This window comes from Mixophyes fleayi, chromosome 1 (assembly GCF_038048845.1).
Source record: "Mixophyes fleayi isolate aMixFle1 chromosome 1, aMixFle1.hap1, whole genome shotgun sequence".
Classification (NCBI taxonomy): Eukaryota; Metazoa; Chordata; class Amphibia; order Anura; family Limnodynastidae; genus Mixophyes; species Mixophyes fleayi.
This window is the reverse complement of record NC_134402.1, coordinates 385567400-385590160: the sequence shown is the minus strand read 5'-3', so window position 1 is coordinate 385590160 and position 22761 is coordinate 385567400. Positions and strand designations below refer to the sequence as shown.

At 38.0% G+C, this 22761-nt stretch overlaps 1 protein-coding gene across 2 annotated transcripts in view; it reads left to right on the top strand.

Moving 5' to 3' along the window:
• ZFYVE16 (zinc finger FYVE-type containing 16) overlaps nt 1-22336 on the top strand; it is a 28040-nt gene extending 5704 nt beyond the window's left edge. The window contains exons 5-18 of one of the 2 annotated variants that reach the window (XM_075180100.1): nt 114-221; nt 4703-4854; nt 5164-5407; nt 7091-7213; nt 7347-7502; nt 8758-8982; nt 10266-10348; nt 10474-10578; nt 11684-11834; nt 12407-12487; nt 12766-12928; nt 17489-17594; nt 18555-18722; nt 19971-22336. In XM_075180100.1, the coding sequence (XP_075036201.1) occupies nt 114-221; nt 4703-4854; nt 5164-5407; nt 7091-7213; nt 7347-7502; nt 8758-8982; nt 10266-10348; nt 10474-10578; nt 11684-11834; nt 12407-12487; nt 12766-12928; nt 17489-17594; nt 18555-18722; nt 19971-20132 (2027 nt within the window). In that variant the 3' untranslated portion in view covers nt 20133-22336. The remainder of the gene's footprint in view (nt 1-113; nt 222-4702; nt 4855-5163; nt 5408-7090; nt 7214-7346; nt 7503-8757; nt 8983-10265; nt 10349-10473; nt 10579-11683; nt 11835-12406; nt 12488-12765; nt 12929-17488; nt 17595-18554; nt 18723-19970) is intronic. The other variant, XM_075180109.1, reaches the window with a different exon arrangement.
• The last annotated feature ends 425 nt before the right edge of the window (nt 22337-22761 follow it).

Here is a 22761-nt window from a genome sequence, read left to right as displayed (position 1 = left end):
GGACGATGGTCTCTTCCTTCTTGACAGATCTTTTGTCTACACACTACTTTGTAGACTGCTGCAAGCTAGCGAATCCCCGTCATATTTTTTCTATTTTGTTTCCCTTACTTTAGTACAGACTATTGAGAGGATGATGAGCCCAACTGCTTCTAATCCAAATCCCAATGTCCCCTCTAAGTCCTGTCCTACCGTCCCATCTTTGGTGCAGCCCCAGGCCACAGGTACACTTAATTCTTCTTCACCTACTGCTTTAGTGCCTGGCTCAGTTCTTAAACAATCTGGAGCTGATGGTAAATTGCAACAAATAAGTAGTTAGACGGTTCTGGTTGGAAAAACAGGAACACATTAAAATTCAAAGCCGGAATAAGCACTTATGTATTGTATTCCTAGTAAAGAACACAGGGATGAATAATTTAAGGATACAGTGATCTCTGTTGAACCTGACCGAAAAACAGGATCATAGGACTTCTTGCACACTAAGGGGCATATTCAATTGTTCCGAATCCCCGCGGCGTTATAACTATTACCGTTATTACGGTAATAGTAAGCTGGATTTCAGCTTGTGGCTCAGGGAGCTGCAAGCTGAAATCCAGCGAGAAAACTACCGTAATAACGATTACGGTAATAGTGCACGGAGCGTGACATTTTTGCCGTTTCCGCCAACAATTGAATATGCCCCTCAATCTCAGATAGTGTTAGTTTATTCTTCTACTTGTGCTCAGAATCACCATTACAATATAGATTCATATAATATGTCCCCTTACTAGACATAGTGGTCAAAATGTTACTTTTAAAGACCTCATTTGTAGCCATATGTCACTTAAGGGGAGTTAACATGCCAGCATAGCTCTGCATATGTAATGTGACCTCCCCATCGTAACCACACCATGTATAATGGTGCTGATTATCCCCTATTGTCATCCATAGAGTAACATGTTCACACAGTCCAAATAGCCAGATATTAAATGATGGGATGCTTGTGTTACTCACAGCATGAAACACCACCAACATCCATTCATGAGTAACTGGGCTGGACAGGTTTTTTTTGCTTGTGCTCTAATGTCAAAAAGCAGAAGGGTAACTTTAAGGGGAGGCTCAGTGGTTAGCGTTTCTGCCTCACATCACTGGGGTCATGAGTTCAATACCCGACCATGGCCTTATCTGTGTGGAGTTTGTATGTTCTCCCCGTGTTTGCGTGGGTTTCCTCCGGGTGCTCTGGTTTCCTCTCACACTCCAAAAACATACTAGTAGGCTAATTGGCTGTTATCAAAATTGACCCTAGTGTGTGTGTGTATGTGTGTGTGTGTGTGTTAGGGAAGTTAGACTGTAAGCTCCACTGGGGCAGGGACTGATGTGCGTGAGTTCTCTGTACAGCGCTGCGGAATTAACAACGTTATATAAATAACTGATGCTGATGATGAAATGATTGGGACTGACCTGCAAGAGATTCCTTGATGTTGGCAGGTGAACTTATCCCTAAATTGCTATATTGTGCACAAAATTCTCCTACATATGTATTCTCCTACTTATGTATAAGCAAACACAGAGAGATGTATATATTGTTTGTTTTAGAACGCTGGACTATGTTTTGCCTTCACATACAATAGTCTTAATTTTCCTGGCAGCACTTTCTCAAATGATTTTATTCACCTGCACACATTGCATTAATTTAAAGTAGCGCATATACTGTATATATCTATATAATAACAACTTGTCTTCCATGTTATATACCCTTGTGTTAATCATTTTTATTTCAGTGATTTCTGGAATATATGTATGAATGTCCCTGTCCTACATGATTAAGAAGAAACGATACCTAGAATTACAATGTTTGTATATTATGTATCCATCAATATAGATATTTCTATAAAAAGGACTACAAGGTTCAAAAGTTTCATGATCATTTTTTACTCAAGTATCTAATAATAGTAAGAAATAAAAACACAAAAAATTAAATGCAAGTATTAATATGATTATTATAACAGCATTAAGCAAGTATATTATAGTCTGCAACATAAAAATGTGACTGTAGAAATTGCAGAATATGTACAATTGTCCTAATAAGGTACATGTGACTTGAAAGCTAAACAAAGAAGTTGAGGTGGGATATAGTGGGTAAAATATTACTGGGGGGAAATTTTGAAAATGTGTTTCGAGAAAGTGTATTTTAGTAGCATCCTTTTTATTCTGCTGGAAACCCATAATAGAGGTGCTTGACTGAAGATCCCAATTACTCTGCCTTGAGAACAGAGGTTTAGTTGTATAAAACATTTCAGTCATAGCGCTAAAGAATACAACCTGGCACAGCCATTCTTACCATTACAGCTATTTGGTTCTGCTCCAAATGTTTCATTCATGCCCTTTGATCTATCAAGGTCTGTAATCTTTTGGTCTACTTCTAAGGGGTTGACACGTGACATTCATAACTATGAGGATTGTGGTTCAGTAGATTGTATAGTAAAGTACAATTCTGGACACAATTAATTTTGTTCAGTGATGTATGGTTGTTAGGCAAAAATTGCATCTTTTTTTCAGCATTGTGAATCAATTCTCCACAGGTTATCCAGGGTAACTTGTGGGTTACATAGCTCCTAAGCAAGCTACTTGTTACTGAACGGAATACCAAGTTGAGCTATTTACAGTTCCACAGATTTTCTACCAGTATAAAACTAATAATATAAATATTTTGTGACACTAGTTAGTAAGTTTCATCTGTTGGGATACAACAGCATTGGTTAGATTTTGTCATGTAGATTAGAATATACATATTTATATCCTTGTATATAGAAAAGTAGACAGGGCTAAGCTGAAAACAAAACTACATGGGTATTGGGTGTTTGTGCTCTCTGAATTGCTATATTTACCATTAATGGGGATATTCATTAACTTTTTTTTTTTTTTGTCTTGGTGTCTAGCCAGTTACAAGTGCATGTTACTGACTTAACCAGACTTATCCAGGGAGGATGACCTCATACAAACATGTACTGTATCAAATTGAAATGTGTATTTCAAGAATTATATCCCCCACAGTAAAAAGGATATTAGAAGTCTGAGTTCCTTCACCTGTATAAGAGCCTGCAAGCACAGGCAGTGGTAATGTGACATGTATACAGTGTTTTCCTTGCTGTAGGCATGAGCCTGGAGTCTTAACTAGTGCCTGCAGCTGTACATACACTGTTAAGAAGAAAGTACCTGCTAATGATCAGGGCTCTCAACTTGGTGTGAGTTCACACATCCTATCAGTCAGTCTGAGAAGAGGCCTGGTGTTAGTGCAGATGTCCTCTCAGTCAGTCTGAGAAGAGGCCTGGTGTTAGTGCAGATGTCCTCTCAGTCGGTCTGAGAAGAGGCCTGGTGTTAGTGCAGATGTCCTCTCAGGCGGTCTGAGGAGAGGCCTGGTGTTAGTGCGGAGGTCCTCTCAGGCGGTCTGAGGAATGGCCTGGTGTTAGTGCAGATGTCCTCTCAGGCGGTCTGAGGAGAGGCCTGGTGTTAGTGCGGAGGTCCTCTCAGGCGGTCTGAGGAGAGGCCTGGTGTTAGTGCGGAGGTCCTCTCAGGCGGTCTGAGGAATGGCCTGGTGTTAGTGCAGAGGTCCTCTCAGGCGGTCTGAGGAGAGGCCTGGTGGTAAATGTAGTAAGCATCGGTTTCTGCATGTCGCTGGATATCGGCGGCTTTGCAGAGGTAATTGAAAACGGCAATCGCATTCAAGGCAAAACTTGCCTTGAAATCGATTGCCGTTTTAAATTTCCTCTCAAAATCTCCGATATGCGGTGACTTGCAGAAACCGATGCTTAATACATTTACCTCCTGGTGTTAGTGCAGAGGGCCTGTCGGTATGTCTGAGAAGAGGCCTGGTGTGGGCTAGGCACAAGGTCTACCTACTGGTAGTCTGGGACTATAAACAGCAACAGTGTAGTAAGTGCTGAACGGTCTTAGGATTTATTTTTACAATTCTATTTCTGCACCTGCTAAATAAAAGCAGTTACACCAAAATTGCTCGACTGTAACGGAGTGTGCCGCAAGTGCCAACCGTTTACCCCAGTTTGTATGATATAAACTATAAGCAAAATATAACAAACTGCTTGCATTAAAATAGCATTCGAAAAAAAATACCTTCACATTAATTAAAGCGAAACAATTTTGTTTGGATGCATTCAAATCCAGTTTGGTTATTTATATAGTTAAAATGGATTTATTTAAATACATAAGTAGTATGGTTCTTCATTTGAGATAATAGATGTTTTGGGGTTTTTGTTTTGTTTTTTGTTTTTTACATTTAATATTCAGGGATTTTAAGTAAGGGAACTCCTTAAACATATCCATTGAATTGGATTTAATTGTCGAGGAAAAAACGGAAGAATATCCACAGGCACACAATTACTGAAATAAGTAAATCCTGTGTGTGTGAATCCCAAAAAAACTTTATAAGCTGGAACGCAGCACACAATCGGTGAACCGGAGCATGAACACATACAGCTATGGCACTGCCATATTGGCCATCTATCCATGTGTTGCCTGATGAAAGCCGAACTCATGGAGTAACTGGGGAACTTGTAGTAACAGTGGAGTTTGTTTTACCTATGTATGAGCCTTTTATTAATAAATCCATCACTTCCATTTCTGGACTTGGGTACATACATTTTGGTATTCCTCTGCGGCAGTGTACTTTAAACTTTCCATGCAAACTTGTCCTTTTTAATGTTTAAAGGAGTTAATGCGAAAGAACAAAAGAGAGTGTGGTTTGCTGATGGCTTATTACCCAATGGAGAAGTTGCTGATACAAGTAAACTTGCCACTGTTGGCAGGAAAGCTTCACAAGACTCCAGTCCAGTTACACCGATGACTCCAGATTCTGCCATGGTGAGAGACTGTTGCTTCCATGTTCTTATTACAATTGTCTGAATGTGATATACATTGAAGTGTGTGTGAAAGTATATATGTGCATATTGTATAAAATAGATATAATTTTATATTTGTGTGTTTTCGTTATCAATAATTTGAGATTTTCAAAATTCCGTTGCTAATCTCCTTTTCTGCATTGTATAATTGTCCGGATTTGTAAAGGGGATATTTTCAGTTGGAAATGATTAGTTCATGCAGTGGGGTACTAGTAAATAATAGCAGTTTCCCATTAGTAAACATTGATTTATTTATTTCCCCCCCCCACAGGCTGTTGAACATTTCCAGGATAATGCAAAGCAATCTAGTGCACCAGAAAAGTTAGAGACCACCCTGGAAGTGTCAAGTGTGCAGGTATCTTCAGCTGGAGAGACGCCTAGTGCCTTCACAGTGTCCTCTGCCACAGACTATAAAATGCTTTGTGGAATTGACAAATGTGTAAGCAGAGAGCGGAATCTTATTCCAGATGATGAGGGTCTACCTCCTCTTTTAATGACAACCGGAGAAAGTGGAGGTAATTGTTATGAAATTTGACATTTCTTGAAAAGAATTTGCATTGCTATGATGTATATTTTTGTACAACATTACAGAAAGCGTTGATTGTATTAAGAAATCTGCTCAACACAGGGTTATGTTAACCTGCCCCATTATTTGTTTCTGATTGATGTAGTGTCAGAGGGCATAGAATGGTCTTGTGTTAATATGTCTTAATGATTGTGGTTTTACAGTCATGTATTTTCTTCTGCTATTGGCCAATAGGTATGCTTCATGCGACAGAGAAGTGTTATTTCATCTCGTTAATCATTTTTGTAAAACAGGATTCACAAGATTTGTTTTTTTTTTATTTTTTTTTATTTTTAATTCTCATTTTGCAGTTTGTTTTACGTTGCTAAAAAATTAGACCTTTAAAGATAGCAGAAGTGGCTGCATTGCCACCTGTTTTGCTGAGGGGCACATGTGAAAGACACATCCCTAATAGTAATTTACTCTTAAAACCTTCTTTCTCGTAAAGCTACTGCCAGGGAAAATAGTCAAATAGTAATTGACACAGAAGCTTCCAGGGATATATATAGAGATCAAAATATAGTGAGAGGGATAGAGAGATTGATAATGTATTCTCAAAAAGTTTTTCTTCTTGTAGCTGATTCAAACTTTGTTGTCAAGAAGTTACTCTGACACTGGGAATGGATCAATATAATGAATGCTGTCTCCTCCCCCTTCTGTTGTAGAATGCAGCTTTGGTAGCTGCAGGGTTGAGGTGCGTTTGCTTTGGGCTGCATTCTCCGGATATTTTTCCAGTGGCCGTACTAGCACTCTCTTGTAATACCTTACTTTTTTGCTGCACTGAGCACAGTAGGAACATTGACAATGTAGCTGAAAAGAGCTTCTTTAGGTTTGCTATTACAGCTGCCTACATCCTAGGTCAGGGGTAGGCAACCTGCGGCTTTCCAGGTTTTGTGAAACTACAAGTCCCAGCATGCTTTTCCAGTAGATAACCAGCAGATAGGTAGCAAGGCATGCTGGGATTTGTAGTTTCACAACACCTGGAGAGCCGCAGGTTGCCTACCCCTGTCCTAGGTCTCCAGGTAGCAGTTTTTACCTTACCTGCTTCAACTCTCCTGCAGCTATAGAAAATTGGTCTCTTCCAAAAGTCTGTATGATCTCCATTGCACCGAGTCGCCTGCACCAATGCCCTCCAGTACACATCTGTTTTTACATTTCCATTGGTAGTGTTGCTTCAGGGTTTCATTTAGAAGGTGGGTGGCTCTTGGCCTTCCGCAGGTTCAATTTGCAGTACCAGGGTGGTTTTGTTTCTTTTGTTATTTAAAACAGAGCTTTTACCCTCTGAAGGTCAGTGTTCACTTGCATGGAGTTGCCAATGTTAACCCTGAATACTATCGACTTGTTTACTTGTAGGATCTGAACTTGTTGAAGACTATTCAGGCATAGAGTGCCTCTTGTAGGTGGTACATGGCATCATTTATGTTTCATTCTCCTTTAGTCCTCAGTATAAAGGATTAAACATTTGGTTCAACAAGTTTAAATAAGATCTTGACTTCTGAAAAGAGAGCTAGTAATAATAATAATGAACAATACATAATATATTGGACTTAGACAATATAAAAATTAGATGCATTTCATTTTGTACAAGTCTTTTATCTGTGTTGACTAGTAGAGTTCATCTTATGTGTTCCAGATGCTGTGGTGGAAGACAACCCTACTCATGCAGCTGTCATGTTGCTTTTAGAAGAAGGTGGACCTAACCCATTAACATTCATTCTAAATGCAAACTTGCTTGTGAATGTCAAGATAATAACTTGTAAGTAGGAACATAACTAATTTGAGCTGCCTTTTGGAGTTGGCTATTGTACTTTTCATACTTGCATGTCTGTGATACTTCTGAAGGACAAATGCATTTAATAATGAGTCTACTTGTATTTGTTACTGTTCAGATGCTTCAGAAAAATGCTGGTTCTTTGCATCTAATGGATTACACGGCTTAGGCCAGGCTGAAATTGTAGTTCTGTTGACATGTTTGTCAAACGAAGATTCCGTTCCAAAGGATATATTTAAACTTATGTTGAACATTTACAAGGAAGCACAGGAAGGTATGTTTACATTGAGTCTTGTATGTCCATGTCTAGGTTACATCTTATGATGGAAAGTATGTATTTTGTGCAGCCATGTGTTTCCTCTGTTGTCACAAACACTCATAAAATACACTAGATCATGATCTGTAAAATTTGGAATAGCACTGTAAAGTATTGCTTTATGTATTTTATATAAGCCTATAGTACATATGTCTAAATGCAGTAATGTGCAAAAAGCACACATGTAAAAACAGGTTAGTATAATCTAGGTCTATCGGTGTCAAGGCCTAGGCTGCCTAATGCGTGATCAGGCCCTGCACACACTATATATATATATATATATATATAATATTACACTGAGAAATCAAACTGCTTGCATTAAAGATGAATTTATGAATGTATAAATCATACATGACTTCATAATGTCATTAGATATTTGTCGCAATAAATAGAACATTGCGCACAATAGTTCTTATATGTTGGCTTGAAAGATACAACAGCAATGGAATTTTTTTTTTCTCCGACTTTCTGTGGCCTGCTCATACACTTCATGGTGTGATGTCACAAAAAGATTCTGGCTTGCTTCCCTTATACAATCTTAAGTTCTGATGTGACTACATTCAGTAAGGTACAACCAACCTCACTCGTCTCTTCTACCCTACACTGTGGGTGAATGACTCGATGAGTTAGTTATTTTAACATGTAGCAAATACAAGCAGCAAGTTTTGATTTCCAAGTTCAAACGTTTTCCAAATATTTTCCTGGAATGTAGAATAGATGTCTGTTATATATTTCTGAAAGGAGATGACCACCTCTGGGGCTGTTTTCTACAAGCTTTTTCCCTGCTAGCAGAACAGTGAAGCCTCCTTTGTTACAGAAGTACAGCATGGCATAGTTTGTTTTCTCCCGACAGAAGTGACAGTATTTTCAAAGTAGTCAGGAAGTCAATATTTGTGCTGCATTCCTCAACATGACCCTGTCCCCTAGTCCTGTACACTTCAGGCACCACTGGCTGGGGAAAAAAATATTTTATTCATCTTTCAACCTCTGAATACAGGGAAAATCTGTGTTGTTCTTCTAGTCTGAGAGAATAGGGCTAGAGGTGTTTATCCAATTTCGGGGTGAAAATAAGGGCCATTTAAACAAGAAATGGCACTTAATAACGAGCTGTTTTTGCAGTCTACACTACTGCTCTATATTTTGTATGATTTCACTTCCTTTTTCGCATTTATCTTTTACTGTACTAATTCAAATTTGTGTCATTTTTTAACAGGGAAATATATAGGCAATTTGGAAAATATTACATTTACTGAAAGCTTCTTGGGTAGCAAGGACCATGGCGGATTCCTGTTTTTTGCACCTACCTTTCAGGACATTAGTGGACTGCCTGTACCGAATAGCCCTTTCTTGTGTGGGGTTATCATCCAGAAAATGGAGGTTCCATGGGCAAAAGTTTTCCCCATTCGTTTAATGTTGAGATTGGGAGCAGAATATAGTGGTAAGTTGGACTAGTTTATATATCCAATTTTTAGGGTCCAGAAAAATGCCTCGTAATGCTCTACAGACATACTAATGTGAAAATGGGATCTTTGAAACTCCGTTTGAAACAAGTGAACATAATTGTTTTGTTACAATAATGTAGAACAGACTCTTTGACATAGGAAAAAATGCAAATATGCAAGTAATACTTGCTGTTCTTTTACATTTGACATACACTACATGGACAGAAGTATTTGGCCACACCTGATTATTGAATTGAAGTGTTTCAATCAGACTAGTCGCTAGAGGTGTATGAATTCAAGCACCTAGCCATGCAGTCTCCATTTGCAAACATTTGTGATACAAAATGGGTCGTTCTGAAGAGCTCGGTGACTTCAAGCGTGGTACTGTGATAGGATGCCACCTGTAATAAGGTGGTTCGTGAAACTTCATCCCTGCTGGATATTCCATGGTCAACTGTAAATGATATCATTAGAAAGTGGAAGCGTTTAGGAACAACAGCAACTCGGCCACGAAGCGGAAGAGCACGTTAAAATTGCAGAGTGGGATCAACGACTGCTAAGGCGCATGGTGCGTAAAAGTCACCAATGTTCAGCTGATTCCATAGCTGAAGAGTTCCAACCTTCCACTGGCATTAATATACGCAGAAAAACTGTGCGACGGGAACTTAATGGAATGGGTTTCCATGGGCGAGCAGCTGCATGCACGCCTCACATCACCAAGACCAATGCCAAGCGTCGGATGGAGGGGTATAAGCAGTGGAAACGTGTTCTGTGGAGTGACGAATCACGCTTCTCTGTTTGGCAGTCAGATGAGCGAGTCTGGATTTGGCAAAAATTCCCACAGAAACACTCCAATATCTTGTGGAAAGCCTTTCAAGAAGAGTGGAAGTTGTTATCGCTGCAAAATGAGGACCAAATCCATATCCAGTGAATATTTGAATACAACGTCATTACAGTCCCTGTTGGTGTAATGGTCAAGCGTCTAAATACTTTTGTCAATATAGGGTAATTAACATTCTCTCCATTGATTTACCATTAACTTTAAGCCTAAGGCATATATAACTTATTTATCTGTATTAGTATGCTCTATAGGTTTAGTGCTAGATAAACAAGGTTATTCTTGTATACATTATGAAAAACAACCTAGATCAGAGGTCTGGTCAACCTGTGACTCCGCTACTGTAATTCACAACAACTGAGGACCAGTAGCATCAGCCTGGTCTAGAAGGAAGCTGTACTATGTTGTTATCCTGACTGTTTCTTTGTTTAATTCCTCCAGTATATCCTTCTCCTGTAACAAGTCACAGATATCGAAAATCTGTATTTGGAGAGATTGGACATACTATCATTAATTTATTAACTGTAAGTAACTTTTTTTTTTTTTTTGTACTTTTAATCCACAGTGATATTGATTTATTTATGCGTCATAGTGTGAGTGACCTATTTTAGTATCCTCACAGAACATACTATTATTTTTTTTTTTGCAGGACCTAAGAAATTACCAGTATACAATTCCACATGTGGATGGTTTGGTAATTCACATGGAAATGGGCAAGAGCTATATAAAAATACCTTCAAAGCGACATAATGAGGTAAGTGAAGTGCACAAATTGGAAGCATGGATTTCTTTTCATGTAGCGGTACTTTTGACACCAAGGGGTAAATGTATCAAGCTGAGAGTTTTCTGGGGGGGGTTTGAAAAACCAATCGGATTCTAGCTATAGTTTGTTTAGTACATTCTACAAAATGAAAACTATAGTTATAGGCAACATCTCCACTTTTCAAACCCGCTGGAAAACTCTCAGCTTGATACATTTACCCCCAAGAGTCCTAGCAGGAATCTGTTCCTTCCACTGCTAACTGTTTGCCTGTAGATTACTGCTTTCTGTTATTTCTCTCCTCGCATTATGGCATTGGCCATGTCGCATGTAGCTCTTGCTTACACAGTTACAAAAGTGGAAAGGTCACGGTCTCCCACAAGATTGACAAACTCCAATCACGTAGGACTAGGTGCAGTGGTGAACATTATGTTGTCCTGATATGCTACAGGTTGGTCTGACCTGTTTTATAGTTGACAAGGTTAAGTGCAGACATGCCAGATATAGAATATATTATATAATGTTGCTATGAACGCACAATAAAACTAACCATTTGCTTTTTGATTATTTTAAAATCTCCATCAGGAATGCCTTTTCCTTTCATACATACAGGACAGGATTTCAACCATTTGTAAAAAGGCAACACAGCAAGTCCTTATTAGTCTATATTATCCTTATGTTTTCTGAGTAGAGTTGAAACACATATAGACCTAAAGTATGTGATTGATACATATTTTTTTTTTTTTTTGTATATGCTTTGTTTTTCTAACACTTGGTAATATGGATATTATAATTTCCGATCTTATTTCCGGTAAATATAAAAATATTGACAGTGTTGCATGTTAGCAAGGATTATACTGTTACTACACTTTATTTTAATCATAATGGTTTTTATTGAAATATGTTGTTGGAAATGGCCTACATTGTAAGCAGCAGTTATTAAACGTGACTTTCTTGTGGGTCCTCTTTACTTTATAAGATACAAAGCTAGTGAGGGGATTCCTTTGTGAAATTGCTGTGTTGCAAAGCATATTTTGTTTAATACAGAGTAGACCTTTGTACACATTTTATACATTTTTATCTGTTTTGTGCTTTGAAGATCCTAAAAGTAATCCATTCTTGCAATGAACACGTCATAAGCATTGGTGCTAGCTTCAGTGTCCAGGCGGATTCTCATCTGGTTTGTGTACAAAACAGCGATGGAATTTATCAGACACAAGCCAACAGTGCTGCTGGGATGACCAGACAAGGTGAGGACTTGTTACATATACTTTTCAGAGGGTCGGTAAACCTGAACTACAGATTGATCCAATATGAAAAATAGCATGTATTAACGTTTACAGACCTACATATTTATATTTTGTAAGTACTCTAATCTGCCAAAGTGCAAGCGATTGGTTTGTAATGAACTATATTGGACTCTGAGAGGATCTCTTAACTGTCCTTTGTTAGGATGGAGGGGCCCATTCAGTATCTGCGCTCTGATTTAAATCAGGACTGGTGAAAAAATGCAATCAGCATTGATAGTTATCTGATCATGCGGGGTCATATTTCTAACAAAGTTATTGTGCGCTATAGAATCTGGGCCTAAGCACTGCACAATCAAGGTCTTTATTTGGCATCATGTAACTTGGGTATTGACCTGGCCGCTCAAGGGAAGAAAACATATGTTGCTTCAAAATGAGAAGTTGCATTAAAGCTGTTGTAGACAACAGTCTGCATGTATTAATTTCCCAGCTCTTCCCCTCTCTCCTTTATTGCAGTGATTGGCATGCTATATAGTGGTATTACATTGTTTTTATTTATCATTATTGTTTCCTAGTTACTGGAGCAAGTTTTGTTGTTTTCAATGGTGCCCTAAAAACTTCATCTGGATTCCACGCCAAGTCTAGCATAGTAGAAGGTGCGTGTAAATGTTCAGAATATATGTAAGTGTGCTTATTCTTTAATGCCATAGTGCACAGAGGCTGGATAGTGGCTTGTCCTCTAAAATTGCACTATTTCATTGTTTATTTTGGTGAATGCTCCTCTCTTGTGGCTTCTGAGAAAGTAAATATAACCCGGAAGCTGCCTCATATTTTTCTGCTATTAAATCTTTTGTAAATGTTGTCAACCCCTTATTTCATAGTTTTCTTTCAGTTTGTTTTCATGGATTTATATATGACATTATGTATATACCAGATGGCATGATGGTACAAATAACACAGGAAATCATGGAATCCTTACGGCAAGCTCTGAGGGATAAAAAGGACTTTAAGATATCATGCGGCAAAATAGACTCTGTGGACTTGAGTGAAGAAGTGACCATTTGTTGGGTCGAGTCTGAAGACCAGCCAAACAAAGGGTAAAATGAGTTTGATTATTCACATTTTTTTGTTGTACACAATAATTTGATGCACATTTGTCTCACATGTGGCACACTATACAACAAGGTTTATTTACTAAAATTACATTTAGGTGTAGCATTTGCACTAAACCATCCCAACCAACCAGGAACTATTTCATTATCTAACTATAAGACAGATCATAGCTGATTGCTGACTGGTTGCAATGTTAGTAAACGTCCCCTATTGTAATTGAATTGATCGTGCACAATTAACAATTCGAGAGAGATCCTCTAAATATTAAATACACATTTTTTACTAAATTTCCATTAACAACTTTATCATATCCCTGCACATCAATGTCATCTTTAATTCATACATCTGTCATCTATTATTATTATTATTATTATTATTATTATTATTATTATTATTATTATTCTGCTGCTCCGGACAAGTGTTTCCCAGATGCTCCAAACAATTTAAAGGGGGAGTCATCAGAGAAAATAACTTTACCCAAGTCCTCAGCAGTCCAATCCCTGTACCTTTTGCAGAATATCAGTCTGTCCCTGATGTTTTCCTGGAGAGAAGTGGCTTCTTTGCAGGCATTCTTGACACCAGGCCAAGCTTCCAGGCTTCAGCATGAAGCATGATAGAGTGATCTCCAGCCTTGTTCTCGTCCACACACACCTGTGTTAACGAGCGAATCATTGACCTGATGTCAGCTGGTCCTTTTGTGGCAGGGCTGAAATGCAGTGAAAATGTTGTTTTTGGGATAAAGTTCATTGTCGTGGCAAAGAGGGACTTTAAAATTAATTGCAATTCATCTGATCACTCCATGACATTCTGGAGTATATGCAAATTGCCATCATAAAAACTAAGGCAGCAGACTTTGTGAAAAATATTTGTGTCATTCTCAAAACTTTTGGCCAGGACTGTACTAGAACAACCGTTTCAGTGGAAAATGTGGTCCTTTATGGTATCCTATGGATGGGAAAACAAAGATTGTTTGAAAAAGATTAATGTTTATTTGGAACCACATTAAAATGAAGTGGCTATGACCTCAGTGGCCATGGTCTTAAGGGTATGTGATGAAAACCTTAATGTAGACATCCAGGGAAAAGTGTTAAAACTATGCAAAAAGGTTTAGAGTTCTTCTGTAAAGCATCTTTTTGATACTTTTGTTTTACCTGCAAGAGCTATGGCATCAGAAGGAATAGCAAGGAGGCCCTATAGCTATGCCTTGGGCAGTGGGCTGTCCAGTCAAAGAACAGTCTGGCAAACCTTCCATTTGAAGGCAGTTTTCTCTTTAAAAAAAATAAATAAATAAAAATAAAAATGAAATACTATGATGCATAAATTATGTAGTGGGAAATAAAACAGATTGTTAGAAACTAGAATAGATTGCTACATACTAGAATTTTCCATAATCTCATCAGCAGTTCAAGGAGGCAAGGGGGTATAAGCCAGGCAATATTCTAAACAAAGTTCTCTACCGCACCCAGGCAGTCCTTTTAGGCCATTCAGACCAAAGGATGGCAGAGCAAATCAAAGTTTACAATAATGACTACTGTCGGGAGCAGCCCCCAATAACCTGTTAAGTGTGAACTCACTCCATGTCAGTGTGTGTTGGACATTAGAAAAAGGGGATACAGAATAGAATCCAGTTATCCCAAATTATATTTTTGTCTGGTCAAAAACTCTGTCAAGCAAAATAGAGATGGAAGTGTTGAACAAAATTCTTTTTAAAATCTATTGAAGTTCAATGTAATATAGGAAGTTTCCCAGAGCAGGAAGACAGGTTTATTTATTCCAGACTGTTCCTTGTCAAGAAAGCTTCAAGGAATTTTCACATGGTTTTCAATTTTAAAAAGCCTTAACTTTGTACCCGCCAAACATTTTAAATGGAAGCGATAAATGCCATTGTAAGAGCCATGACATTAATAGACCTTCAAGATATTTACTTTCATGTTTCTGTAGCAAAACAGCACCGGAAATGTCTCAGTTTCTGGGGTATCCTTTTCAGTTTACATGCATACCTATCGGACAGGCAACATCCCCAAGAACTTTTACCTAGGTATTTGTTACATTGGTAGCAGAATTAAGGAAACAAGTTGTCAAGGTGTAGTCATATCTGGACAACATTCTTTTAGCAGGCGAGTCAAAAAAAATATATAGTCAGCCTCAGAGCAAAGCCCAGGTAATAAGTTTTACAACAACATGGACAGGCGATTGGAAGAAAGTCATCTTGTACCAACGCAGCAGATGACATTTCTAGAAGTCCAAATAGACACCATAGAAAACAAAATATCATTGTTAGAAGAAAGATGTGCCAACATTTTATAACTCACAATTCAAGTACAGGTTCATTATCAGACAACGATAAGGAAAGTGCTGTGGCTGTTGGGAATGTTTTCTCCAGCAATAAGAGTAGTCCTGTGGGCAAATTGGTACATGAATGACCTCCAACTGGAGTGGGATCACAAAAAGTTCTCATTGGACCAAATAATAAAATTGACAGAAACCCCCAAGAGATCTCTCAGGTGGTGGAGAAGTCTAAAATTGGTGGAACAGGAATGTAATTTGCAGAGCCAGAGTGGTAGATACAACAGACTCCAACAAGGTTGCACACCTTCAAGAAAAAATAGCACAAGGTGTGTGGTCACTGAAAGAAAATAAATGACACACAACATCTTGGAAGCAAGAGCGATTTGGAAAGCAATTCAACATTTCCAATATCAATTATGGGAAAAACATTGAAGAGTATAACAGAACCACGATAGCATTGATAGGTAGGAACCAGAAGCCGAGCAATGATGGCAGAGATGGCATGAATTATGCTTCGGGAAGAAAAGAATGCAATAGAGCTACATTGAGCAGGTAAGCATAACATACTAGCTAACTATCTCAATTGCACAAAGATTCATCCAGGGTAGTGGAGTGTAAATCTGGAAGTATTCCAATTATTAATAAACAAGTTTGGAATTCCGCAAATAGACATAATTGCAATAAACCACAATATTCCTTATAGGAACAGAACAATGTTCCTTATAGGAACAGAAGGAATAGATAGTCCAGCACTTCCATGCAGGTTCCAACTGAGATACATCTTCCTTCCATTTCCTCTCATCATTGAGCCCTGAGGAAAATCAAAACGGAAGAAGCAGAAGTAATTGCTATTCTTCCATTTTGACCAAGGTAACCTTGGTTCCCAATAGCATGGTAAATGCTCAGCAAAATCCATGGCCTCTACCTCTTTTGGGCAGATTTAATAGGAAAAATTCTTCCATTATATACCACAGAATATGAAGGATAATTTATGTCTTGGTGCGACTCTAAAGTCCATCCAGCTTCCGTGACTATTCCACACATCTTAGACTTCCTACAAGCTGGATTTACTGAAGGATTTTGCCTTGGCCACACTAAAAGTACAAGTATCAGAATGAAGTACCAAATTTGTTTCGGAAGAACTAATTCTACAGTTTTTCCAAGCAGTAAAAATAGGATCCATTCTTTAGTCAGACCTTTTGTGGCTTCATAGGACCTCGAGTTTAGTTGTCACTATGTTAATGGAAAATCCCTATGAACTGTTACAAGGATTACAGGTGAAATGGGTAACTTTAAATGTGTTATTTCTAGTTGTAGAGACTGGTACAAGGAACTTTTTTCTGAATATGTATTCAGATAGAGTAGTGTTGAGAGCCAATTCTGCTTTTCTACCAGTGGTATCTGTAGTCCACATCAACCATGAAGTAGTGCTACCATCTTACTTACCAAAACCTAAAGCATTCACTACATTTGGTCAGAGCCATTTCTATGTTCTTTATAGACAAAGAAGTTCAGAAAAACAGAGCAACTGTTTGTGCTACCTGCAGGCCATCGGCTATTCTCCTTCTTAACAATCTGTATAGATGGATCAGAGAAGTGATCATACAGGCATCCAGGAGGAGTGGGCAGTAAGCACCTGATGTATTGAAAGCCCATTCAATGTAAGCTGTCGCAACATCTTTGCAAATAAGCCTCAGACTTCTGTGACAGGGTTGTGCAAAGCAGCATAATGGACATCCTGCCATATCTTTTCCTGTCATTATCACCTTGATGTTTTATTATTGGGTGGTTCTGAATGTTCTTCAGTCATCTACTAAATAAATTCTTTATGCAGCATATACTGACTGACTAGTTGTTTGTTGCCCCTACCCTCCCATGCAGTACTTGGGTACATCTCATAGTAATACATGAGGAGTGACGGGGAAAATGTGAATGATCTTACCATTAATTCCTTTCCCACTAAGTACTCCATGGCAGGTTGTGGAGGTGTGTGTGTGTATATATATATATATATATATATATCTCCTTCCCTTAGGGTATATTCATGTTTTGACCTGTATCTGGCTAATCAAGACTGCAGTAAACCCATTGTAAATGCTGCCATTGTTTACTTGAGGAAAGGGAATTAATTGTATCTCTAATTTTTCAGATTCTGATTTTATGGTGCAGCAAAATCTGTTCTGCTAAAACTGTATCCATGGTAACCTTTTAATTTCCTCTTATTTGGTTTGTTTAATATCCCCTTTTATTTGTAGGATCATAAGCCCCATTGACGAACAAACAATGGAAGGAATTCCAAGTGAAAGGATTTGCCAGGAAACTGATTTTGAAGCCCATGATAAGACTGTGAAATGCACAGAGGTGAGCTGCTGAGTGTCATGTCTCTTACAGGTTTGTCCATATCCATAGTTGTTGTTATGCCATCTATTGCAGTGTTTTCCCCAGCACCCATTTCCCGGGTGCTCCACTCGGCTGTCTGTTCTTGCTACCCGGCTCTTGGAGCCCAAAGGAGTCCTTTTATAATAGAATAATCCATTGTTTTTCCGATTTAGAACAAGGACTATGTGAGCACTACAGCCAGCAGTGTGTGTTAGACCACTGACCACCAGTCTGACCAGACCTGACAGGTGTGGGAAATAATCTCCAACATTTTTCAATATTATTACAATGTATCACAACTGCCACTCATCTGGCAAAATGTTCTGGGGAGAACACCGTATTGGATATAGGCACTGTAAGATGCTCACCTATCAGCAGTACAAAATTGAATAAGATAATGTAATGCTCCATTATGTATTAGACTGGGTTACTTATATCTTGGGTAACGTGACATTTATATATGAAATCACTAACCGATTGCCAGGTATGATCTGTGATTAAAGGCCCAGGGCAATAGCTCTTTGTCTGTTGCTTTTTATGGGCCTATAAATAGGTGAATACACAGTCATTTAAGGCAGTGTCAGATGGGCATTTTAGAATACCATTATTTTCTGACCAGGAAACTGTGGTGTTCTAAAAGAAATGATGAGCTCTGTCAGTGTATCAAGAAAGTGAATGAGAAACGCTGTTTCTTGTCACACTAAAGCAGTTGTGTTGTGAAAATATGCATGCAAACCTCTGACTGAGGAATTGCTCCCCATTCACATCCGGGATACGCTGACTCAGTGCATCCTTGCTATAGAATACCACTGTTTCTTGGCCAGAAAATCTGTGTTTTCTTAAGCAACTGGCTGACTCTGCCCTATGCTGCAGGGCTCTAACATAGTAAGGACAAACATCCAGAGGGAGCAGTGATACTAAAGTTTACATCGTTTTGTTCAGGTGTTTTATCTGCTTCGAGATCGTGAACCAGCCAGTGCAATGGCTCACTTTCAGTTTGCTAAAGAAATGGCTACAGCCTGTGGAGCTGCCCTATGTCCGCACATAAAAACCTTGAAGAACAGTGGAATGAATAAGATAGGACTGCGTGTGTCCATGGATATTGACATGGTAACTATTGTTTCCTAATAATGAAGCTGTAATTTCTTGCTCAAGTGCTCAAAAAATGAAGGTGTTTTAAAATAATTACATGCAATTTCTAATTAGAAAATATCTTTCTTGTGGCATAATTTGTTTAAAATTAGGAATACAGTATTCAGCATCTATACAGTTTGCTACAGAGAGGATAGAAAACAATTAACAAATGTAGTGCATTCACATGTATGAATACACAACGCACAGGTTTGGTTGAAGGTTCTCATAATAATCATAATAATAATAATAAACCACTCTGTCTGATATGAAAACATGGCTGAAAAGTACACATAGAAACTAGAAAATTAAGAATGAAAATGCAAATAAATAAGTTCCTACAACGCTTCACTGTCAACTGCAGCTCAAAAAAAATCTTACATAAACCATACACCAGTTAACACATATAAGAAGAATAACAAATGAATAAAGAAAAATTAAAGTGCTGTGTATATCTCTTATTAGATCCATGTAGAACATAAAAAATATTATACTTAAATTTATTCAATGTTTGCAGAGCTTGTGTTCCTCCACAAAATGTCTCAAGTGTGATATACACAAACAGAAAAAACACCGTAATAGTGCAACACTTTTATACAATTAGTGTCCAAAATCCTTGCAGCTGTTGCACGAAACAATTTTGATGAATTGATTTTTTGGAAAAGTGGCACCCTATGCCATGTTGAAAGTGACTTAGATCTTTAGTATGACCCATTCTAGTGCTTGACCCAATGCAGGGGGGACCTAAATTGTTTTGCTAGGTGTGGCGATTTAGTGCCCCATCCACCCCTTTTTTTTGACAGCCACACAATACTTGCACGTGCCTGTTGGCAGAGACCAGGCACAGTGTGCTGCCCGACTGGCACATGAATGTATTGTGTTGTTGGGAAAAAGGGGGCGGGGCAATCACAGCACACACCTACTGGGGGGAGGGGCGCTATCATGTTTTTGTCTACTCTTAAACAGTACATCAGGAATTCTATTTTTAAATAGCAGATGCTCCAGTTAAAGCCAAAGTTTAAACCTCAACTAAACTGGAACAAACTCCTCCACTTTATTATTATTGTATTTTGATGTTTATTAATATTCCTGTATCTGAACTGACCCTGCATGCTGCTTTTGGGCAGCCATCCTTTAGCTTTTGATTGTTTATACCTTGGTGTTAAAAGTAAACTGTTTAATTATACAGTATCCCTTTAATTTCTTTCTTTGTCATCCCATCTTTAGGTTGAATATCGAGCAGGATCGGGAGGCCAGCTTCTCCCACAGCAGTACTTGAATGACCTTGACAGTGCTCTGATTCCAGTCATTCACAACAGGACATCAGACACCAGTATTTTGCCTCTGGTGATAGAACTGATCTTTTACTTGATAGAGAGCCTCAGTTAGTGTGAACCATTGTAGCAAACTAATCTGTGGTTTCACTGTTGATGTGCACAGAGTCACTGAATTGTTTGTGAAAAGAATCAACAAATTTAGGAAAGTAAATGCTTATGGCTAGATATTTGTTATATATACTGTATATCTCATCTAAAAGCCAGGTTTGACATTTGTATGTGACTCCCACCATCTGGAACATGCCACAAAAATTATCAAGCATGTTAATCTGAAAACTGTTGAATTCTATGACCAAAAAATTTATTGTAAACAAAGAAAAACTCCATTCAAAAATGAGATTTACATTTTGGGTGGAGTTCACTATATTAATATACAATATGGAGATTGTTCTTGCCTGACGTGCGTTGTTTGCCAAACTGCAGTGGTCTCGAAAGCCTTCAGTCATCCATCACTAGTCTTCTGCGTGCGTTCTACACTGACGTGTGTAAAACCCACAGTGAGGGGTATTGACACCACTGGGTACGTCCCATCCTCATGTCCTGGGAAGTTTACAGGGGATTGACATTCATACCACTCTGTTTGGATCAGGGCGTTGTAGTAAGTATGAAAGAGATGGGCCTTAAACTATTGAAGGCTTAAAATTTATATGGTATTCGGTGGCGTTTACTATGTTTTTGGGTGAAGGTGCCTTATTGGGAACTCTAAATATCTTCACTTGCATAAAATGATATAAATGTATGAATGATTACCATAACATTTGGACATTGTGTATTGGATCAGTCTCTTGCTGTACCACATCTTCAGTGACATTTCATGTACTGATCATTATTTGTGATAAATGTATATTCAGGAGCACTAAAATGTATTCCTTACTGAATGACCCTTAATTCCGTGTTGGATACACTCATTTTGAAAACACTAAATTGGCACCTTTTTTTTTTTTTTTTTCTGTTTTGTATTGTCAAGGTCATTATAAAGGAAAGCATGTAGAATGGTGCACAAATCTTTACCATATTGTGCTAATTATCATATACAACATAGCCAACACGTGGATGTAAAGGAATGTGTATTTTGCATGCAGTGCTTCATCACATAATGACCAGCATGGGAGGTATGCCATTGCTGTTTCATGCAACACTGGTGCAATATATTAGTAGAACTAATAGAACTCTTCTAATTACTGTGTTGGATCAGATTCCTGCACCCAAGAAGCTGGGCTGGTAAAACTGCCTAGGGCTGTGATTTTGGCTAGAACTTTCAAGTTATTAATGGAAAAAGCTACATGTGTGTTGTATATATTGCTTCCAAGACTAAAGTCATACTCTAATTCACAGATCTGACTTCCTTTTACGTGTATAGAAGCTCTGATAAACTATTCATCTATCATGTATATTATGTATTTGTATTATTTTTTTGTGTGTTTATTTTGAAATGTATCCTTTCTATACCAGAGTAAAAAACGACCTCTGTAGACCTATAGGGTTCATTTTACTAACTTTATATTCAAAAAAAGCTATATTTAGATACAATGTTGAAGTATTGAATAGATGACTTACGTCACTTTGTATATTTATAATTATACAAGCAATAATTTAGAAAAGGCACACATATTTTTCTATTACATTAAATTGCATTACATAATGTATCTAGTTCAATCTTATCTATGACATGTATAATAAAAACTTGCATACGCAAAGAGTCTGTAGAAGCTTTTAAAATGTAGCATTCATCTCCATTTAAAGGTGTTTTCCACCGCTAGAAGACTTTACTAAATGCATTAAACTTTTTATTTTATTTTCACCAAGATCGTTATATCAGTCTGTTTTGTGTTTGATGCAACACAGATCTAATCTGCATCCTGAATACATTTTTATCTACATATCGGTTTTGTACAGTATCCAAGCGCAGTGAAAATAAAGAACGGTTATTGTGTGAAAAACACAGGTAGAAGTAAGGAATAATAGGCAATTTATTACTATTTATGTAGCGCCAATCATATTACGCAGTGCTGTACAGAGAATATGTAATTATTCACATCCATCCCTGTCCCATTGGAGTTTACCATCTAAATTCCCTGCCACAGACACTAGGTTCCATATTTGTCAGAAGCCAATTAACCTACTGGTATGTTTATAGTGAAAGAAGCAGGCGCTATAACAGGAGTTGTCTTACGGTGGAAAACCCCTTTCCTGTACTGAGCGTTGTTTATATTTGCCGCACGTATTCATTCTAAATAAATAACTGGTATGAAACTACGGGAATGATCGAGTCTGTTTGGAGAGACATTTTGTAACTATTTGTGTAGCCGAATGCATGCTGTGTACCTTTATCATATGTGATCTCCTGCAGTATCCTTTTCAAGTAGATAAGTATCGGTTTAGTTCACAAAATTGCTGACTTAAGAACATACAATCAATTTATGATGAACCAATGATATCACTGAGGTATAAGGCACAAAAAGGGAAATGTTTCTTCCAAGAATACCTGAAATGTTTCAGTCTAACAGATTATTGAGCTTGTAGGTTGTATTTAAGAATGTTGTCAGTAGCTCTTTCATCTAAAACAAACCATATTTTATTCTTTTAACCCCTCTATTCCCATAGGTTTTATTTGCACTTACATTCTCTGCACTGGGCACAGGTTAATAAAGCTGGCTCTACACTCAAACCCTAACACAACA